A 21,370-nucleotide genomic window follows, 5' to 3' on the forward strand; every position below is an offset into this window, starting at 1 on the left:
GAGTACAAATACAGACGGTTTATAACTACCAAGTGCAGCAGCCCCAGCAGCAACATTATTCTGTTTTTCACACCACAGATCATCGTCAGCAGCAGGTGAAAGTGTTTCCTGGAAAGACACCAAACCCTAAAGAGCTCCTGATGAGCAGGTCAGTGCTTGTCGGTGAATGGGTGCGAGTGAGTGTTCATATGTGAGTGTGAGAGAGGAGGACAAAATGTGTTACACGTATACAGTCTGTTCAGAAATTCACTCCTTTATTTTAAGCCCAAACGTCCTTCAGCTGCTCATATACCGGAGCAGCATCCTGTGTATATTTAACGGTGCTATGACAAAGTCACATGGACTACGTATGAAACAGAAGAAAAACATTTATCAATTCCATCCCTCGGTTGCTTATGGCATCTCAAGTAATAAAACCCACGACAATTTTTCCCCAGCAAGTCTGTGTGTGTCTGTCTGTGGACACGCCACGCTCCTCAGTTCAGTAGATCCGAACTTGAATTTCAACTCAGCATCAAAGCTGTTCAGTTTTATCGTTCAGGTTGACTTCAGTTCAAAAGCTTTCAAGCGTTTCTCTCCCTCCACCTCCCAGACACTTCGCTGTCTCTGGGTCAGACCCTGGAATCAGGTCCAGTAAAGTTTATTTTAGTTCACGGTTCGGGTTGAAGCAAGGATCTTTCGATGTGTGTCGCCTCAGCCCGGACCGTCGCCGTATCGCTGTATACCCTTGTTTCTGCAAAGGGCTCATTACAGTCTGTACAGCAGGTTCTGGCTACTTGGAATCTTGTGGAGTCCTAATGGACCCGTGTGCTTCCGTTCTGTAGATGAGCAGGTTTTACAGGTATGGGCGGTTTGCTGTAGGGTGACGGTGATGGGCTGGGACGGTCCTCTGAGAACGTCTTCTTGAGCTGCGCCACGCGGCCTCTCTTTTCTGACTTCTCCACACAACACACAGTTCCTGAGAAAGAGAAAAGGCCGGAGTGAGTTCACGAGTCTCAGTTACATGAGTTTAGTGACAGACACTGATTTTGGGAAACTACAAGTTGTATAGTTTTTAAGATGTCGTTCACCGGTATCCTATAATTAAAAAAATAAATAAATAAATAAAAATGTTGCTTTGATTGGCTTAAATAGGGAATAATTGTTTTATATATAAGCACAATAAATAATACAATAAAATTAGTAGAACGCTTTTATCTTAAATTATATAATGAATATTGCATGCTCATAGTGAGTGAAGTATTGTTTTCGTAAGGTTACTTTTCCTGTACCTCTGCAGCAGTGATCTGCTGCTTTTTATTTTATTTACAATACGTTGGTATATCTACTTGTATTTTTTCAATCTGAACCTCCTTTTCCCCACTGGATGAGGGCAGTTTGTTTAATAATTAATAAAATGATTGTTTTCTTATAAAGCACAGCAGGATTACAGAGATCACCTCCACATGCTTTGTGCTGTGCACTCTGAGCTTTAGCTTCCAACATGTCGATTGATATTTGCTGAGTGATTGATTGATTTTTTTTTTTGGTCTCTGTGGCCTCTAACGAACAATGAAGAACCAGTCACATTTATACTGACGTTAGGTGAAGGTGAATTAAACGTGGCACGTAGAACAGAATCAGTTACCACTGCACAGACTATTACATTTGAACACAAACACACATTAATGAGGTCTCTCTCTACCTCCGTCCTTCCTCCCGTGTTTTCTCACCTCTGTCCTGTCGTCCGACCCTCTCTGTCTCCGACAGCTGGGCTTTGAGCGGGTGGTTGCCATGGCTACTGAGATGAGGCCTGTAGAGAGGAACCCAGTCGCTGAGGTTGTCCGAGCCGCTGCCTGATTCACTGTCGCTGTCCTCACCGGGGTCCTTGAGGTCGTCGTCAGCGCTGCAGGAATCCATATCTTCCTCAGACGAATGGTCGACCGGTGACGCTGGCTCATCCTGTGGAAGTGAGGCAAGACTTAATGGTAAGGCTCCGGCACAATGGTCCACCTACCCTCCTTATTTTAAACCCGAGTGCATGAACTCACGCTAACATCTGTGAGAGGCAGCTGGATGTCTTCTTTAAAGCTGAGCTGCTGGGCCTCTCTTCCTGGCAGCAATTCCACTGTCTGGATGCCATTCATATTATCAGCGTGGAGTCTGGAAGACAAAGACGTCCATTTTTAGGCCTTTGGACCGCTGTCCCGATTCCTTGAATCAATCCTCTAGTCAGTCATTTGGCAAATAACTTCCATAATCAAATTGGGATGAGGCGAGGGAAACTCTTTAGTTCACTGTCGATCTTATCAAAGGCAACGTTACATCATACCTATGTGAACGAGCCAGTTAAGAAACATGTTGCACTGGGAGAACCACTGATAAAGCATATGAAAATAAACTATTTTACTTTAACGTTAAAAAAAAAAAGAAGAAAATAATTTTGTGAAAGATTGGATGATTTATGAATGACGTTGTCTCGAGGAAATAATTAAACCAAATAAACATTTTGTGGGAAGCGTTTCACATGATAAAAATACGTACATTAAAACATCATGTGGCTTGACTTCTATGCTATATTCTGCTTTTCTATTCCCTGTGTGAATGTAAATCAAAAAACCCCAAAATCTATGATGCTAAATGGACATTTTTCAAACTCATAAAAGAGTCATTTGTGTTTGTACCTGTTGTTCATGAGCCTCTGGAGGAGTTTGGACGACCTGAATTCGTCCATCTCTCCGATCACGCTGACGCTCACGTCGCCGTCCCGACCCAGGAGCCAAGTCACATGTTTGTTGGAAACTAGAAACAAATTAAAGGAGGAAAAATTCAGTGGGTAAGTCTGAGTGGTTTATATATTTCCATCAGTGTTAAAATCAGAGATTGTGAGTGACTAAAGTAGTCCTCTCACAAAATGCCATTCTGGCTATCAGCCAGAAGGTGGTGCTGTCCTACAAGTGTAGAAGGGAGGCCTCATGAATCAGCAATAGACTTTGACCTCAGTGACTATTAAGGTTTTTCAGATTTGCTCTGATTTTCATGTCCTTTGTTTCCCCTGTGTTTTTATTTCTGTCCTTTTCTTCCCTTGGGAGCTAATCCATTGCATTTTAGTAGCAGATTATTGACTAAAAGTCACGTTTAAATAAATGTTGATTTACTAACAAAATCTATTTTTGTAACCGTGACCCCATTGAATCAGTGAGAAGGCAGGAGTGCATGAAACTGACCTGAAACCCTTTAATAGAAACTCCAGCTATGGTTGAGAACTGGAAACAACCTTCATTATGTTGCACCATTATTTTCTATAAATCACTTTACAAATACCGAAACCCCAACCCTAACTTGATGTCATATGGGAAAAAACATTGACACCATGGAAAACTGATTATTTTTAGCTGTGACCTCATCAGTCGTCGAAAATAAACCTGAGTGACACCTCAGATGTTTTCCGTGATGCTACTGATAAAGACAGATACCTGCCATGACATCACTGGCCCGGGGGCGTGGCTTAAATATTCAAATCCTGAGACAAGGTTCACAGCAGCCGACTGTCATGCAGAGCAGGTTTCCACATCAAAACACAATGCGGGAACAATGGATCCACAAGAGGCGACTGACTACTTAAAAAGCAGATAACAAAAGGCAGAGTGGTCTAACACACCTTTATGTGCGTAGCTCCTTTGACCTTAATTAATTGTGACCACAATGGCAAGACAGAGTGTCTGTTTTTATTATCACCACACCAGCAAATGAACCAGAAATGCAGCACACAATAGAAATCTCCACTCAAGTTTAATTGTGCGTGTGTGTGTGTGACATTTGCAGTCCCGCGAAGAATGAGAGGCGCCAAACTGGATTATATGTTGTGAAATGCAAACACGCAGACAAGCGCACACTCAGGTGGCACGGCAGAGATTGGGGAAAACAAAGACGGTAACTTAATATGTGGTTTAAAGCCCGACGACGCCCCAGACCGCGGGGCTTACACAATCCTTTTCGTCTCGACTCACAGGACGGACGATTGAGCTGGCGGTGACACGACACACACACACTGACGGACACTCTGTTTCACCTCAAATGAAGCGAGGATGTGCAAGGTGACCGAGACAGAGAGCTAGAGCAGTAGGTTACACGGGCCACCTGCACACCAAAGACGAGGCTGTTTTTTGTATGTGTGTGTGTGCGTAATTTAACCACTTTAATCAGAGTGGTAACCCGAGGAGGTGTCTCTACACAGCTACTGTTTCATTACTCATCTGCTCGAGGAGTTGAGAAGATTTCTGGTCAACATTAATTATACACCAGCTTCCCGAGCGCCACTTTACGACGCCTGTTTTGTTTGTGGGTCCCCAAAAGTGATCGCTAGCAATCAACATGAACAGCCAGTCATAAAATAATTTCCCTGTGTCAATAGTTGTATTAATATATTTCAAGGCAACGTTTTAGTTGTTATGAGCTGATCCTATGTTTGCCTAATAAATGAAAATAGAACCTGCCCCCAGCTTGTTTAAGCTTAGCTTAGCTTAGCTTAGGACAAAGCTAACATGGGTCTGCTCAAGAGAAATAGGAAATTGCACAAATGAAAAGCTAAACAGAGAGAAGCAGTGTTATGGTAGCAATTTCCCTCTGCTCCTGCTTTAAAGCCACTGCAGATTGTAGCCCTTCATTTAATAGACATTATTATTCAGCACAAATACACAGTCCTCACATGGTATTTGCACTCGCTGATGGTTGTAATGATAAGTACTTTGAACTTGTCCTACTATGACTACAACTTTTTATTATTTGATATCGTGGTATCATGTTAGCCAGGCTGACCCCTTGTTTGTAATTTGTCATAGTGAATAATAGATTCACATAATAACACGTTTAAATAGGCATTTTTTTTTAGGAGCGGAAATGTTTTAATGTGAAGGAATGAGATGAGATCACGCTAGAGTTACCAGTCAGGACGAAGGCCGCATTTACTGGACATACCAGTTACAAAAAGGCTATTGTTCACACAGTGTTTCCTTGTTTTGCTTTACTGTAAGTCACACCATTGAGCAAAGGTATGGGATGCATGTCATCTCCTTACGGCCGCTAAATTAAAATTTACCTTTCTTCATCCTCCTGTTGCTGTTGTCCAGTCCCTCTCTCGCCTCCCTCTCCTCCCGCTCTCTCCAGCGGCGCACCTGCTCCTCTCTCATCTTGAGGAAGAGGATCCTCTTCTGCTCCTCGCCGAGGGCCTCCAGCACCTCCGGGTCCACCCACATGTCCTCGAGGATTTTAGCCAGCATCTTGCCTCTCTGGTCCCTGCGCGGACTTCTGTTGCCCCCTCTGCCTCTCAGGTGGTGCGGGTCGTGTTACAGCGGCGGGGTTTGATCCCTCCTTTTTCTGCCCGCTAAGAGTCGGGTTCCCTTTTTTCTTTGAAGGAAGCGGGATCGGGTACAGTCTTCAAATGCTGGAGGTCACTGGTGGTGTCCTTTGTGAAGCGTCTCGCCGTGTGCTGTGTCAGGCTCTCTGGTCGTTGAGGTGCAGCGGTGAGGGCAGCTGTTGTGGTTTTCAGAGACAGATAGAGATTACATCTACTGTATTGTTTCGTTCCCCTCCATGCAACGCTGTTCAGACTGGCACAACACAAAAGGCCCTGAGCAAATAAGCTAGTGTGCCAAGTGTAATGTGTGTGTTGGTGTGTTGTGTGCTGTACTTTTAAAACGCTGAAAGGCAAACAGGGCCTTGATCAGTAAGTCAACACACATGCACACACAGACAGGGTGGGGTGCTAATGAGTGCGTGCTATCTGAGGGTAACAGACACAGACGGTAAGGAAAAGACGGCTTTAATAGTCCAGTCAAGTTTTACACACACACACAGACTGACTTCCCAAGCACCTTATCAACACACGTGAGCCTGATAGCCATCAGCAGCGGCTTAGTCATTATAAAGTCATCGGGATCAAGATCCCAGGAAACAACCTTCACCTCAAGGTTGTGTGCCAGCACACCTTGTTTCAAAATAAAAACAACAGCCACTCACTTTTGAAAACTGCGGAGCGGTGTGTTGCTCAGCGAGGGCCAATAGTATTTGTTTTCTGTGATAAGAGTTCACCAATCTGCACTCGAGAGCGACTTACAGCAAACCGGCGGACGCTGACAAAAAGTGCAATGTCACCCTATATGTTGGTGTTTGAGGTGCGGCCACATGTGGACACAGTTGACTCATTAAATCCAAGACTAGATGTGAGCTGGTCTCGAGCACTGGAAAATTTTATCCCTTACATACTGTTCATATTCTGTACCTGTTCCCCTTAGCAAGTATTTCCACCAAATAAAAAAAAAAATAGGATGATTAATCCTTCATAAATGTTTCAAGGAACAGGGAAAGTAAAAAACCACTAGTTTTTGGTGAAAAATGTCTATTACACAGTATAATGTCATGTAATATGTAAGAATCCAAAAAATATAAAAGAAGAGTAATTCTGTGTGCTTTTGTAAAACTAAATGTTATTTTTTAAAAGGAATATTTAAAAAAACAAAACATTCAAAGAGAAAAACGATCTATTTAAATATGAAGCCAAAGGCAGCTGACAATTACTATTAAGACTAGAAATGTAGAAACACCTTTATACACAAAAATGTACATATACAGAGGGATTTTAGTTTTTGTCTTAGGAGCTGTTCATTCATTCATCAGCTCAGTGCAGCAGTTCCCTTTCAGTAGTTTCTCTCTGTGAGGTTTTTGTGATCCATGTCCTCGCCTATAAGAGCCTCTGCTGCGGCTCCAGTGTTTTCATGTATTGTTTCATTATGTAGGAGCTGCAAAGCTGTTTCAGATTGAGACTGACAAACCCCGACTGGGAGAAAAAAAAGAAAAGAAAAAGAAAAAAAAAGACAAACGCAGCCTGACAAGACTTGATAGCAAACATTGCACTCCGTGGCAAATTGCTTGAGCTTTCTCCGAAACTGCATATCATGTTAAACTGGTTGCGAGTGACAAAAGAAATCAAATCAAGACATAAACTCATCAAGAAGACTTCCGAGAAACAACATCCCACCGGGACGAAATTAACATATAGTGGATTCTCACACTCAGCTTTGTTGTAAAGGTATAAGCGTCCGGCTTTTGGAGCTGTGCCAACATGCAAATGAGACCGGGGGGTCTGTTTCTCTCTCACACACACACGCAGAGAAAAGAAAATAAAGTGCCGGGAGAGTAGAGGAAGGTATGTGCGCGGCATACTGAGAGAAAAGTTTGAAAAGTCCCTCAGTGTGAGAAAAACACTGGCCGTTTCACAGCGTCGGAGCCAGAGTGTGAGAGATAAATTGACCTCGACGGGCCGTAGAATGGCAATCAAGCAACAAAGACGAGACAGAGAATGAAAAGAGAGACGAGACGCAGAGGAGGGGAAAGTGGACTTACTTCAGTGGTTGCCAGCCGGCGGCATCTCCCGGCTCCGGTCCTGACTTCTAGTGTGGTATGAAGGGCGAGTGTGACGTGAAAGAGCGCGTCTTTGTGTGGTATCGGCGCAGCCGTCAGCAGCAGCGGTATGCAGGCTCAGCCCCGCTCGGCCGTATTTGTACTGAATGGGAGTGGGACGGGCTGACATCACTGCATTCATCACTGCATTCATCTTTTCCTCTCCTCCTTTCTTCTACTCCTCCTTGTTTACCCTCTTATCTCTCCCATTAGCATTCCCCACGATGCTACAAGTAGACAAACTGCACTTGGTGAAATATCAAGTTAGAACAGTTTATATAAAGAGTGTATCTGATTCTGTGAAATAACTTAGTGTTTGTTATCAACTCAATTGTGACACGTTCAAGGATGCAAGGAATTTAATTCCCCCTGATAATCGCTGTAACTTTCCCCCCATGTAGCATCATGAGAAATAAAACTAACTTGCAATTATTTATTTATTTATTTTTTCATTCACTGGTTGAATTTGGCCTGACCCACTGTGGATTTGTCGTCGTCGTCGTCCCCCCCCCCCCCCCCCCCCTCCCTTTCCTTCTTTTCCTTCCTCCAGGAAGTCCTGCTGAATTTGTATGAAACCATTAATCACAACACCACATGTGCAGGAAGGAATATGGATATTCACCCCCACAGGGTTTTTTCCGTCAACAGGTTGTTGACACCGTCACTACACCGGCAGTCATTGTTTTTGTGCCAGATCTGATAGCTCCAGTGGGTCCATGTTGTAAAGGTCGATCACGTGCTTCTGAGCAACTACAGTTGTTATTGTCATTCGCATGATGAACTCACATACAGATGACAAGATTGTCTGATTTTCACTGACCTACCAGGGTTATGTGGGTTTGACCTAGTTCACCGTGTTTGTTGTGTGCTCGGTGTTTACATTAAACAATATTAAGAACGCATCCTTTATTTTGGTTTAGAAGTTACCTGCTGTACACACAACAACTGAAAGCAGCTTTAAGTGAGAGCTGACTTCTGCTTAATTGAAGAAAAGGGTGAATTATAAAGAGTCTAATTTATTAATAATATCAGGATGTTTTTTTAATGAAAGAAATTTAATTTTAAATGAAAAAATACAGATGTATTCATATTTTATTGCTTAAAACGTGTTGCGGTTTGTTAAATTTTCAATTTATGATTGGGAAGACTTTCAGTCAAACTATTTTACTCTAATTTCTATACAATAAACATGACGTTAGAAGGCTTTTTAAAAGAAATCCTGTCCAGCGAAACAACAGAATTTCCAAGTTATGAAGTTCGACAACTGACTCAGGCGTATGAGTTACAAAACAATACCTGTTTGCAAACATTAGCCCACATACGGTAACGCACTGGTCAGACCAGTATGAGTGGGGTTGGGAAAAAACCTGTAGCTCCATTTACTGGGCGAGACCTTTTATTCTGACACTGAAATTATAAGCTCTTCTTTGACTTAAGAACAGTGACTTATAATTAATCATAACGTCATTTTTACAATGTAAAAATAGGACACAGCTTCAATTTGTGTGTGAGGAGCAGGCGGAAATTTTACATTAAACATGTGTAAGAGTCTAATCAGTCTTCTTGAAAGGGTTCTTTTGCTTTAAATCCATGATTATAACCATGGAAAACAATGAACTACAGCACTAATAAAAAGTCATCTGGAGATTTAAAACAACTTTTTGAGTTCATGTCACCATTTCCCAAAGATTCCCCCAGACTCCCACCACAGAAAGCATTGTGCAAAATGAAACCGCAACTGGTATCAGTAAATACTGCTGGTTTCTCCACCAGATACCAGAGACCTGTTTATTTAGCTCTGTGTGCCACTGCTGTCAGGCCAGAGAGCTCAAGGTCTACATGCACAGACACATGGATACAAGCTTGGTCTATTATTTGTGAAAACCAGATCCTTAATTGCCTATTATTCTAACTCTAAACTCCACCCTTTATCTTCTACCCAGAAGTAACGTGATTCCGTGGAAGAGGCATTTCTGTATTTATTTTTCCAGGAGTGGAGTTTCCTGGACATATTCACTCCTTATCTAAGAATCACTTACATTAACAATTGTTTTGGCATGGCACACCTGGGGCAAGTCCCAACACTTATTGACTTACGCTTTATGACACACGTTACTGCATAGAGTGCACGTGGAGGGGTATGGACGTGCTCCTTTTTAAATGGTAATTATGCATGAATAGCACCCTCTGCTGAAGTGAAGAAGAATAGCAAGTCCAGTCAATGAAAGCATTTTCCTGTAGGAGAGCAATTATTAGTGGTGTTCGATACCACCGATTTCCTTTCCGATCCGATACTGAGTAGAATTTAGGCTGGTATCGGCAATATCGGTCTGATACAAATACTTTGTGTAAATACACCCTAATGTATCTGGTAAACATAAAAAAAGTAGTGTATTCATAATCATAGCTTCTGTTGAGGTAGTGGCCTTATTTACTATATAGTCGAGCTAATACAACACAATCACACTCACACAAAATACGTGAAAATGCTGTTTCAAACACAAAAAAAAAAAAAGAAGAAGGAAGAAACAAGTAAAATAATAACACTATTAAAATAAATTATTGTTTAACTATTAAGAACTACTATAAAATGAAATTAATTCTGACTCTTCTGTTCTCCTAATCACAAATGCCACGTATTCTGTGTTGTGGTTTACCCTGAGGTGTTTCACAAGGTTTGTTGTGTTGCCACAACTCAATAGTTCAGTTACTTTCCACTGTGTTCCTACATTACCGCGAATGACTGAAGTATTGGAAGTATCAATATTTTGATCTGAGAATGGATATTATGGCATAAATACCTGGTATCAAAAGTATCGATATTTCAGTATCATCACTGGCAGTTATCAAACTCTGCACAATCGCCAACAACTTCAGTAGTTCAGGAGCTGCTAAAGTCTCTCAGTAATACCAAAGCGACACACTGATCAATACCCAGGTTCAGTTTACGGCAATTATGAATTATTGGATTAATTGATTAAATTGGTGATATAAATTGGGCGGTTTCATAGTGAAGTGATATGTCAAAGTTAACTTTTAATACATAAAAGTCTATATGCAAGAATCTGTTTAAGGGTTAATTTGTTTTTGTTTTTTATCTATATTGTGTGCACATCTTGTAGATTTTTGGGGCTTATTTCACTATTTATGTGCAAATAATGAAGTATATTCATGGAAAGGATGGGATAACATGAAGCCAGTCCATTTTACCACCAGGACTGGACTCACTAGAACAGCAGACTCCTAGACACAAACATAATTAATAACATTTCAATGACCTTTGACCTCCGGAAATCGACATGTATTAAAGACAAGAAGAGAACATCAATACGTTCACACTCAGTCCAAATCGTTACGATCTATATATTGTTCCAATTTCACTGTGCAATTTTTCAATCTATTACATGGGAATTTTGACGTATCTCACGAGACGTCAACAGAGCTCGCTGAAGGAGTCCGTTTTCACCACAAGATTACCCTTCTCATTCTGCGTTGGGGGCCTCATTCAGCAACGCGGCGGGGCTGATTTTTCCCAGCAACTTTATTGGTATTCCCACACGTTCCTCCCTTCGACCGCTCCATGTTTAATGCATGGACCGACATAGAGCCCGGCCTATGAAAAGGATGTGCATTAGCATGGATTCACATGAGAGATGCATGCGGTTAAACAGACCACAGAGAAGTTACGCCTTTAGTCCCCCGATGTAATTTGACTGATAGAACAAACAGTGCTTGAGTACTGGGTGTTTGATGTAACGTGCTATCGTAATACCATATGTTTGCTTTTTTCCTCCCCACATAATTTACATAATGAGCTTGAAAGAGATTTCTACCAGGCTTTCATCATCGTTACTACACATACGCTGTAATTATGAGGTACATAAAGCAGCATTAGCATCCACTGTGGATATTAGTCTATTTACATCGTTGAATGTAGGAACAAATACATTTTACTGGAAGCATGATGTGGCTGAATAAACATAAAGTAGCAGCCTATGACAGCTAGAGCAGCATTAATTATGTTTGGGGCGAAGGGGAACGAGACGTAAACACAGGCTTCACATATCACCACTTTCTAATGCCGTTGAATGTGTTTGCAGCTTACATCACCCAGGGATGTTTACTGGAACCGCGCAAATATAAATCCAACATTCACTCTTCTTTAAGCACTACTTAGGTCTCCTCTACCTCCAGAGGGAAATATCAGACTCTCTTTTATGATCTGCACCAGTTTGCTCACGTTTATTGCTCTGCTTTTTGGTCTAAGCTGTGTGTTTTTAGAGATTCCTTGTTTAAAACACTGCTAATGGTATGTAACACATACAAAGTAGTAGTTTGGTTCATTTTTTTTAAAATTATGGTGCAGAACTCTTAACTGCAAATTCGCATCTATGAAGTTTCAAGTCACCTCAAAATTAAAATAATAATAATAATAATAATTTTGAACCAATAGAAAAAACAATGAGCTGAAAGACATAGAGCTGAGATTAACTGCAGAATCTGGAGATACATTTCAGTGTGTTTGTTACAGTGACTTGTTGCCATAACCTCTTATCATTTGACATTTGACATTGACATTTGACAATCAAAATGTACAATTATTGAATAAATTTAATATATTTCATATGTGTTTTATATCTGTTATGGGCCGTTTTTTTGCTTTTTCAGTTATCAGGTGCGCAGATTTCCCTCGTCTGCCATTGAGAGCCTCATCTCCACGGTCCTTTGAAGGACCAATTGGTTGGGGTTCCTATTTAAATGTCGTACTAGGACACTTTATCTAACCTCACGCTGAGACACTTTGGATCCACAATGGGACACTTTGACTAAAATGCCTGTATATCTCATGTAAATTGAACTGTAGATTGAATTGTACATTTTTTTTTATTTGTTTTTTGTAATTCTTTACTACCTCATTCGCATTCTTATTCTATTTCTAAGATTATTTTATTTTATTTTTATTCTTATGTCTATGTCTGGTTCATATATGTTCTTTCTTATCTTGGGACTCTTGGACAAAACTATTTCCCTGCAGGGATCAATAAAGTGATGTTGAATCTTGAATCTCGCTGACATCAACTGGAATTGAGGCCTGTACTTAACGCTAGTATGAATTACCTTAGAAATATTTAGTTAGTGAGACCTTTGTTATTTTTTTGTTTTGTTTCCTGAGATCTGGACTTTTCACTTAATCATCTTTTGGTTTTAATAGCTAGATATTGTTTTTATAGACACATTTAGGATTGGGGGTGTTGTACAGTATATTGATGAGCTTTGAGTTAGGTTTCAGGTTTCACTTTTAGTCTGCGTGTTTAGTTTCATTTTGTTTTACTAATTTCTTTGCTTTACTCAACACCCTTCGTCCTGCTTTAGCGCTTTCTGTTAACCTTAATCATTCAAAATAAACCGTAACAAACCGTTGCTTCCCCCACCCCTAGCAGAGCTGGGTCGTAACAATATCACATTTGATTGTTATGCTTCACTTTACGGTGATGCTGCTAACATTTGGGTTTCCTGCATGAAAAAAAAGAAAAAAAAAAGAGAGAAATCCAATTATATCCCAAGATGATTAGCCCATCAGCGAACCAGCGAACCACCTGTGAACCGTGAGGCCGACCCCCTGATGTGCACCAACGTGCAGCCTTTGACAAGACCTTCACGTTTTCTCTGCGACTTCCATATTTACAACTTGGCACACGGGCCAGAGTGTGGCACTGTTGCCATGGTGACCGGTCTGTCTGTTGACCTGGCCGCCGAGCCGACTCGGTGCACGCACACACACTCACGGAGGCATCTCCAACACACATGGCACATTCTGTCATCGTGTTGGCAAGGTCGCCAGTGCGTCCCGTGTTTGTCTGTCTGACTGTCCTCCTCTCACACTCTCACACACACACACACACACACACATATGCGCGCATGTGTGAACACAAATAAGCACAGATCTGTTGGAGCATAAATAAACGTGCAAGTATGTGTTTTTTTGTTGTTGTTGTACACTTCTCTGTGGAAGATGCATTGAGAGGCGGTTTGATTTTAGGCTTCGGAGAGGCTGATCACTCTCTCACAAACACACACACAGTATCCTTTCAGCTCGTTGTGATGACAAGTGGTCACAGGTGGAAGTGACTGATGCTCAGAAATGAAGACCCTCCTCCGCTCTGTTTGACTGTGTCACGTGGGAGGGAAGTGTGTCATTGTAACCCCCTTTTTTCATGCCTGTGGATATAATGACCCAGATGAGAGCAGCGCTCACATGCTGACGGGTGCGCGCACACACACACAACCACACAACCACACACACGCCACAAGTGCTGACATGTTGTGTCACCCCTTTCTTCAGGGGTAATGAATGCTGATGAGGTAGTCAAGGGAATCCCTGGAGTCTAACACAAAGGCGCGCAGCTAAATAATGATGTCCGACGTGGAGGTAAGTATGAGATTTTATTCTGCTGAATCTGTTGCAGTCAGGCGAGACCGGTGAAAGATAAATGTTTTACTACAAGGCCATTGTGTTGCTGATGGTGTACTGAAATGACTTATTTCGCACTGCCTTTCTGAAGTGTTATAAATTCACACAAAACACTTGTTTTTTTTTTGTTTTTGAGAGTGGCAACAATTGTACATTTATTGTACGTTTTATTGAAAACCCAGTAATGTTTTCAATCTGAGGCTGTGGCTCAGGTTGCAGAATGGTGGTTCAATCCCCGGTTAACTGAGGGCAGACAAAGTGTCCTTGAGCAAGACCCAAAACTGTGCAAATGGGCAGATTAGCACCTTGCATGTCAGCTTCCGCCAGTGGTTTGTGAAAGAGTGAATAAGATAAGAAGAAGGGCGTAAAGCCTTAACGTTGAGCAAAGTTCTACCATGAACGCAATTATGTTTTTGTTTTTTGTTTTCTTTTACGCAAATAATGTTTCTGGCCAGCATTTCTGGGGGTCAGGAAGAAAGAAAAAGAATAAAATAAGGCTCCAAGAAAAGTTTCTGATCCTGTAGATTAAAAAGCAAAGAAGGAAAGATCACAGTCAACGATCAGTTCAGTTCCGAAAACTTTATCTCATGCGGGCAATTCAGTTTACGGCTCCCAGCACAATAAAACAGTCATTAAAATGTTAGATATGCAACCCTAACACTCAACTCTCCATTACCAGTAATCAGTTGACCTAATGGTTTCCCAACAGTGATGTTGTGCGTGTGAAGATATTTAAACAAGGAAACTACCTACTTATTAAAAGGGATAAAAGATGAAAGAGTTTGAGTAGTGATTTGTCTTCCTCCATCCACTGTACGTGACAGAACTGAAAAATAAAAACAATCGAGGGATGTCAACAATGTTTGTGTAATTACTCTCACTGCCAGAAGGGGGGGATAAAAGTCCTTCACTGATGCTTTAAGATAAAACTATAGATCAGAGGATATAGGTATGAATCATCTTGTCTCAATTAAATACGACTCCTATCAAAGCATTAAACTTTAAAACGAGTTGTATTTACTTTCTCTAAAATATCACGCTGGTAAACATACTATTACTGAAAAGAGAAACGTTTGATGAAAAACAACTTCTGGGATGTTGTCATGGGAGGTTTAGTGTGCCGTGAAACAGCTCTGTGAAAAAAACATATACACATACACACATACACAGAGACGGACTTGTGTTTCTATCTTTGCGAGGACCTTCCATTGAAATAAAACGTTCCCAAGCCCCTGACATTAACCCTAATCATCACAACTGAGTTCTTAATCCTAACAGGAGCCTTTACCCAGGTTTTAACTCTCAAAACATTTATGTTGCCCTCAAGGACAACATGGCCTCACCTGCAACTTAATAACAACAAGAACACACACACGCACACAGACACACACATTAATTAATTCTACACTCAAGCCCTCTTTCCTATGAAGTCCTGTGATCAATATCAAAGACCCACACCATGTACACACACATTCTGTGATGTGTGTGTGTGTGTGTTGCGTATGTGCACGCAGCGGCTCCCGCTTGTGTTTGTGTGTGTTGTGTGTACTCCCCAGCTGTCTCATAGAGCTCCCTGTTGTTTGGCCTGCTGTGGCAGACGGAGCCGGCGATATAAACTCTGTGGATCAATGCTTGTTTGGAGGATTTCTCTATTTAATTCCACCTCAGCCAGCCGCACTGCATCGCGCACCTTGTGTGTACGTGCAACACTTACCTACCTGAATATGTGTCCGTGCGCGCTCACATTTGTGCCTCTGTCTTTGTAATGTGTGCTATAAGCGAGCATGTGCAGAGGAATTCAGCAGGAGGCGATGGTGTGCGGATGCTAACCTCCACGTGTGCCCTTCAGTTGCCTACAAACACACACAATAACACGTGCACACAAAGAGCCATGCGGCAAAAGCCAAAGACACACACCATCGGTCTGTCTGGCACCTCCCCCTTTGCTTTGGCTGCACTCACAATGTTATTACTTGAGCAGACCATCATCAGCATATTGATTCATCTCCCCCAATACCTACTTTCATTTCATGTACACACACACACACACACACACACACACACACAAGCAAACACACACACACGGTTCATAGCAGCACACGTTGTGATAGCACATTTGATTGTGTGCCCAAATCCGTACATGCATGATGGAACACATACATATTCTGACATCACAACCACATTAACACACTTATGTGCACCAAACCAAAAAATGCAAGCCTTTTTTCTCACCAGTAAACCCCCCCACCCCCAACCGACCCACCCGTCCACACACACACACACACACACAAACACACACACATCAGGGATTTCCACTGTTCCCAACACGTTGCCGCCATCACGGCCGCGCAGATGTCACTTAGCTGCAGACACACCTCTTCATTTCTCCATCTATCCTCTCATGGGACTCAGAGGAGGGACACAACACAGAGAGCATTGAGTGCATGTGTCGGTGTGTGTGTGTGTGTGTGTTTATGTGTGTGTGTGTCTACAAAGGGGGAGGGGAGCTGGGCCGGTTAATGAATTAGTAATTAGGATTGACATTGCATCTGCTGTGGGTTTCCCCCAAACTATCTCCACCTACCGCTCTCTCTCTCTCTGGTCATCTGTGCATCCATCGTCTGAAGTCTCTTTGTCATCTTCATCCCTCTGTACCCCCCGCCCCTTCTCCTCCCCTCTTCATCTTTCTCCTTGCATAACCCCCCACCTCTACCTGCCTTGCCGTGGGCCTCGCCTCCCTAACCTTCTCCTCCCCTTGTCTTCAAATTCAAAAGCCGAGCTCTATTGTTCTGTCCACACCGTCTCTATTGGTTCACGCACCTCTCTCTCTCCTCTTTAAATCCCATTCTCTGTCTTCCCCATCGCTCCTTATCTGTTTTCAGTCACTCCCTTCTTCTTCTTCTGCCTCCTTCTAATGCGCTATTGATCGCTGGGCTTCAGAGGAGGCTGATGTTCTCCATCCAAGCAGACGTTATGTTAAAGCTCCACTGTGCATTTGAAGGGACGAATTCGAGACGGAGATATCACAGCATCATGTCTGCAGAGAATGCATATTTACGTTTGTTATTGTAATAACCCACTGTTCATGACCTTGAGGAGCCTCACTCAGAAGGTATCGTCAAAGCACTCCACTGTACAAAGGCAAAGAATGATTTGGGCTGGTTGTCGGTTTGATCTAATGGAGCTGGTATTACGCGGGCGACATGTGTGAGAGCAACAGAGAAATGGAGTAAGATGAGGTAAAAAAATGTCCTCTATGTTTTGTCAAGGGCAGAGGGAACAGAAGCTAATTTATAATATATGCTGACATATAACATTAACCGCTCCTCCCCTAGTAAGGCAGAGAATTTTAAAATGTTAGATTCGTTTCCACCCGACAGACCAAACAAAGCAACCTCCTTTTTCGAGACAATCGCAGAAAACCATCTCTTTCTCATGATCTAATTCAACAATCAGAGTCTGCGCCCGTTCCCCAGTCTGACAAAGGCACATATACAGTTTTCTTAACACCTCAAGCGTTTACAGAAAATGCCATCTACTGCAGAATGCCATTTATCTCAGCTCTCCTGCTTACAAACGGCAACTGATTGTCTTCTTCTGTGGTTTAATTAGTGGTATTCCTCTCTTTGGATGGGCTGTAATTATAGTCCCATCACAGAGGAATGAGTATTGACAGTCTCCTCCTGAATGACTAGCACCTTTAGTAAAGAGGGGACTGGCAAAGATTTACAAAACCCCAGAGTGAATACCACAAATAATGAGTGTCTTCTGTTATGTTCTGTTACTGACAGCCTGTAATTCCTAGAACATCAAAAGCCAAATGTGACTCCACTGTAAGAGCAATGTGTTTAGGCTTACTTTTTTGGTGCAACCGCTCTGAACTGTGTCATGCGAAAGCGGTAAAAACTAGAAGACGTTGGAACTATTGGCAGATTCATAGGTCATGTTTTCCCTTGCAGACATCAAATTCTAGTCGAAACCAAACTAAAGCATGACAAATGCAGCATCCAGGATATGACAGCTGCAGGACTTTAGACCTTGGACCGCTCCATTTGACTGTCTGTAAATCATTTGCATGTTTTTCTTTTCTTTTCTTTTTTTTTTTTTTGGTCAATCAGCTAAGTTTCCTATCAACAGCGTTCTTCCTGGTGCTAATATCTGGTGATGTAAACCCAACCTTCTGAGCTGAGGACACCATGGAGCCATCCCAAGATGTTTTGGGCACATCCCAACTAAGACTTGAGCCTGGGAACTTCCTGACTAACTTTGCCCACTCAGCAGCCAGATGCTCCATTTCTACTGAAGTTGCACTTTTGCAGATTTTAATGAGAATTCGATAAATTCCAGGTCTGGACATGGAGCCGATCATCATTGGTCACAGAGGAGAATCGCTTGTGTCAACACATCTGCCGGTGCTAATCTTCACTGCAGGCTACAGTGTCTGATATCAACAGGCCTTCGGGACACATCCCGTTCACACCGCGCGCTAACCACGGGAGAGTGACGGTGCTCTCGAGCAGTCCGAGGAGCGGATTTACAATTCCTCAGCTGCCACTCAAACACACCGCGGCTCCGCGTACAGGAGGAGGAGGAGGAGGAGGAGGAGGTGGAGGAGGAGAGGGAGGACGGAGAGGACGATCCATCCATTCATCAGGACTCCGCCGCCTGGACCTCCCGCGTGCCCCTGACAGCCTGCGCGGAGGCGCGAGACTACACCGCGAGCTCCGGTCGGTCGGTCGGTCGGCGGCGGACGCGAACGACGGTCGCACGCGCACAGAGAAGTGGGAGGGGGTGCAGCGTGGAGAGAGAGAGAGAAAAAAGAGCCCCTCTTGTCAGGGTTATTCCCCGGTGTGGATGTAGAGAGACAGAGGGAGAGAGGGCTCTCATTCTCTGCCTCTGACCGGACGCTTTTCCTGGTGAGTGGAGAATTAAAAAGACTGTCGTTTAAAGTGTTATCGTTTTAATCTTTTATTAGGACCGTGTTAGCGCTGAACATCTACGTTTAACCGGCATTTCTAGCGACGCGCATGCTGGATAATGTTAGTTTATTTGCTGTGAAAAGGCTTTCCCCCCCCCCAAGGAGGCTGCATTGAGCTCCAGCGTCCTGTTTTTTCCTGCTATTCTGTGTCCAAAAAAAAAAATGCCCACACATCCTGCAGCCTACAGTCGCACCGACAAGGTTTAGGACAGCGGTGTTTGTGGGGCTAATGTGGGCTGAAAGAAACGCACCGTGCGGGCCGTGGGATTTTATGGAGGGGTGTGTGATTGTGTGATTATGTGTGTGTGTGTGTGTATGTGTGTTTATTCTCTCATTCTGAGAGGAGAGGAGAGGAAAAAAGCGTTTCCTCTCCGCTTTTAGGAGCTCTCTTGGTCGATCTTGAATCTCGACCAAGGTCTATTTTGGAGGAAAAGAAAGACGCCGGCCTCAATTGAGCTTGCTCCGTGTCTCCCAGCCATCCTGTTGTCATGGTTACTGGCTGGAGGAGGCTGGGAGAACATGGCTGTCTCAGAGAGAGGAGCTTGTCTGTGTGTGCTGTTTGTTTATGTCTGTATATAGAATAGCATGGTAACCTTATTGTATGGTGCATATGACAGCATATGCTATTAAGTGTCCACTGGGTTAATATACAAGATCATAATAAGACACGAGATTAAAGACACAGCTAATCATTTGCTTTGCATTTTATACACACAAGCTAACTGCCTGTAAACAAGTCTATTATAGAAACACACTTATTTCCGTGGCTGCGTTGGACTGAGCTGCCCGTCAGGGCCTCGCTTATTCTTCAGGATGTGGGAGGCTTTCTTAAGACAGGTGTTTGATAACCACTTATTTTTCCTCCTGAAAGCAAAGTTGCCATTATTGTAATTATAGGCATTTGCATGTCTAGTCTAGGTCCATTGTAGTTCCCCCCCAAATACAACAGTGGGTTCAGACAAATCCGCTGCGCTCTCCGTCTCCAGTGTGTTCCTCCTGAACTCAAGGTGTCAGACGTGTAGACACACCAGCACCAAAACAAGACTAAACTGCCATCCTCTTTCTCTTCCTACAACTGTCTATTTCTCTTTTTTATCGTCCAATCCAACCAATGCCTTTATCAGTGTGAGAAAATGGAAGCACCAAGAGAGACCCCCCCCCCATAAAAAAAAAAAAAAGATAAATCACCACGTTACTGTGAGCGTGTATTTGGACGTAAGCATTTAAAGTGACAAAATGTGAGCGGACACTTGACCTTGATGGGACAGAAGTGACATATTGGGGTGATTTGGGCGAGCTGGCTGGCTGTTATGCTCCAGTAGGCTGGAGCGGCTATTTGGAGGAACTGTGGCCACGCTGGTGTGACTTATAAGCAAGCACGAAGGCTAGGAAAACACCCTGGACCACTTCCAAATCTGCATTTTCCTGCTTTCCTGTCTGAGGCTTATAAGAAGGAAATGATGAAATTATTTTCTTCCTCTTGGCATCTGGGCTTGTAACAGAACAACATTTTTGAAGGCTGACTCTATCTCTGCACCATGTGTGTGCATGCATAAACCTGCAGAACCAGTACTGCGGTCACACTTTGTCAGGGTCAGTGGGTCATTCATGAGATAAGATCCAGTTTTTCTTAAACATGTCTCACTGATAAACAGAAAACATGAAGAATGGGGAAGAGGAGGGCAGATTCTCTTCCTGTGTCTTTAGTATGCAGGTCCGCTATCATCCATCAGTGTTCAGCTGGCAGCTTCATAAATTAATTTTGATTGCTAATTAGCTCTTTATGAAAAAGTATTTAGAGGGTTGTCCTGGTGGTCCCAGCGTTAACGAGTTGTATAGGCTAGGTTTGACCCCTGTTGGCCCTCACCGTTACGTTCTCTGCTGCAGATTTTCCAGTGAATGCAAAAAAATCAGTCGTTTCCATGTCTACATGAACCGCTCATTCAGTGTTCTTCACAAGACAATTTAGGATCATCAACTTGATGGCAATGACTGCAGTTAAGCATCCGCACTCGGTCCTTCACACCACTTGTCAATATTGGTGGTGTTGCCCTTTGGCTGGAAACCCTCAGGGTGGCAGACAGCGCAGACAAAAGAGCTGCAGACAAATGTTTTTGGTTCGAAATGAATGTGGAGAGCACTACACGTGTAATGAGGCCCAGAGAAATTAAAAATGGTCAGCCAGTCACCTGAGCCATCTCGTCAACTCAGTTAATGGTCGTGCAGTGATGCCCCATTTGCATAGATAGATAGATAGATAGATAGATAGATAGATAGATAGATAGATAGATAGATAGATAGATAGATAGAGATTAAGGATTATGACGATTAAATCTTTCCCTGGCAGAACATGAGTTTCTATAATATAATGTTTAAGCTGTAATCTTATCTTTTCATGACAACAGTCACATCTAATTGTGTCAGAAAAATCAGCAACATGATTTTCTTCCCTATTGTGTCGCTCCCTCGGTTGTTAAACTCTC

General features: G+C 42.8%; 2 protein-coding genes across 3 annotated transcripts in view; one reads left to right on the top strand and one right to left on the bottom strand.

The window, feature by feature from the left end:
- Positions 1 to 232: 232 nt before the first annotated feature.
- zgc:92242 (uncharacterized protein LOC436899 homolog) lies at positions 233 to 7,530 on the bottom strand. Its single transcript, XM_047586071.1, has 6 exons — positions 7,381 to 7,530; positions 5,078 to 5,511; positions 2,664 to 2,781; positions 2,031 to 2,142; positions 1,713 to 1,941; positions 233 to 958 (listed from the first exon to the last, which is right to left on the bottom strand). The coding sequence occupies exons 2-6, from the start codon at positions 5,256 to 5,258 to the stop codon at positions 795 to 797; spliced, it is 804 nt and encodes a 267-aa protein (XP_047442027.1). The 5' UTR covers positions 5,259 to 5,511; positions 7,381 to 7,530; the 3' UTR covers positions 233 to 794.
- Positions 7,531 to 17,760: 10,230 nt separating this feature from the next.
- The window catches only part of psd2 (pleckstrin and Sec7 domain containing 2), a 30,978-nt gene continuing 27,368 nt past the window's right edge, over positions 17,761 to 21,370 (top strand). Inside the window, exon 1 of one of the 2 annotated variants that reach the window (XM_047585311.1) lies at positions 17,761 to 18,825. The gene's annotated coding sequence lies outside the window, so the exon portion shown is untranslated. The remainder of the gene's footprint in view (positions 18,826 to 21,370) is intronic. The other variant, XM_047585310.1, reaches the window with a different exon arrangement.

This window comes from Mugil cephalus, chromosome 5 (assembly GCF_022458985.1).
Source record: "Mugil cephalus isolate CIBA_MC_2020 chromosome 5, CIBA_Mcephalus_1.1, whole genome shotgun sequence".
In the NCBI taxonomy this organism is placed as follows: domain Eukaryota; kingdom Metazoa; phylum Chordata; class Actinopteri; order Mugiliformes; family Mugilidae; genus Mugil; species Mugil cephalus.

What these genes read in the sequence shown, in the direction of transcription:
- zgc:92242 (XM_047586071.1), bottom strand. Translation starts at nt 5,258, where the DNA reads ATGCTGGCTAAAATCCTCGAGGACATGTGGGTGGACCCGGAGGTGCTG. An exon ending in CAGAGGCTCATGAACAACAG is followed by an intron (nt 2,143 to 2,663) that starts GTACAAACACAA and finishes TTTGTCTTCCAG; the next exon opens with ACTCCACGCTGATAATATGA. An exon ending in TGCCTCTCACAGATGTTAGC is followed by an intron (nt 1,942 to 2,030) that starts GTGAGTTCATGC and finishes TCACTTCCACAG; the next exon opens with GATGAGCCAGCGTCACCGGT.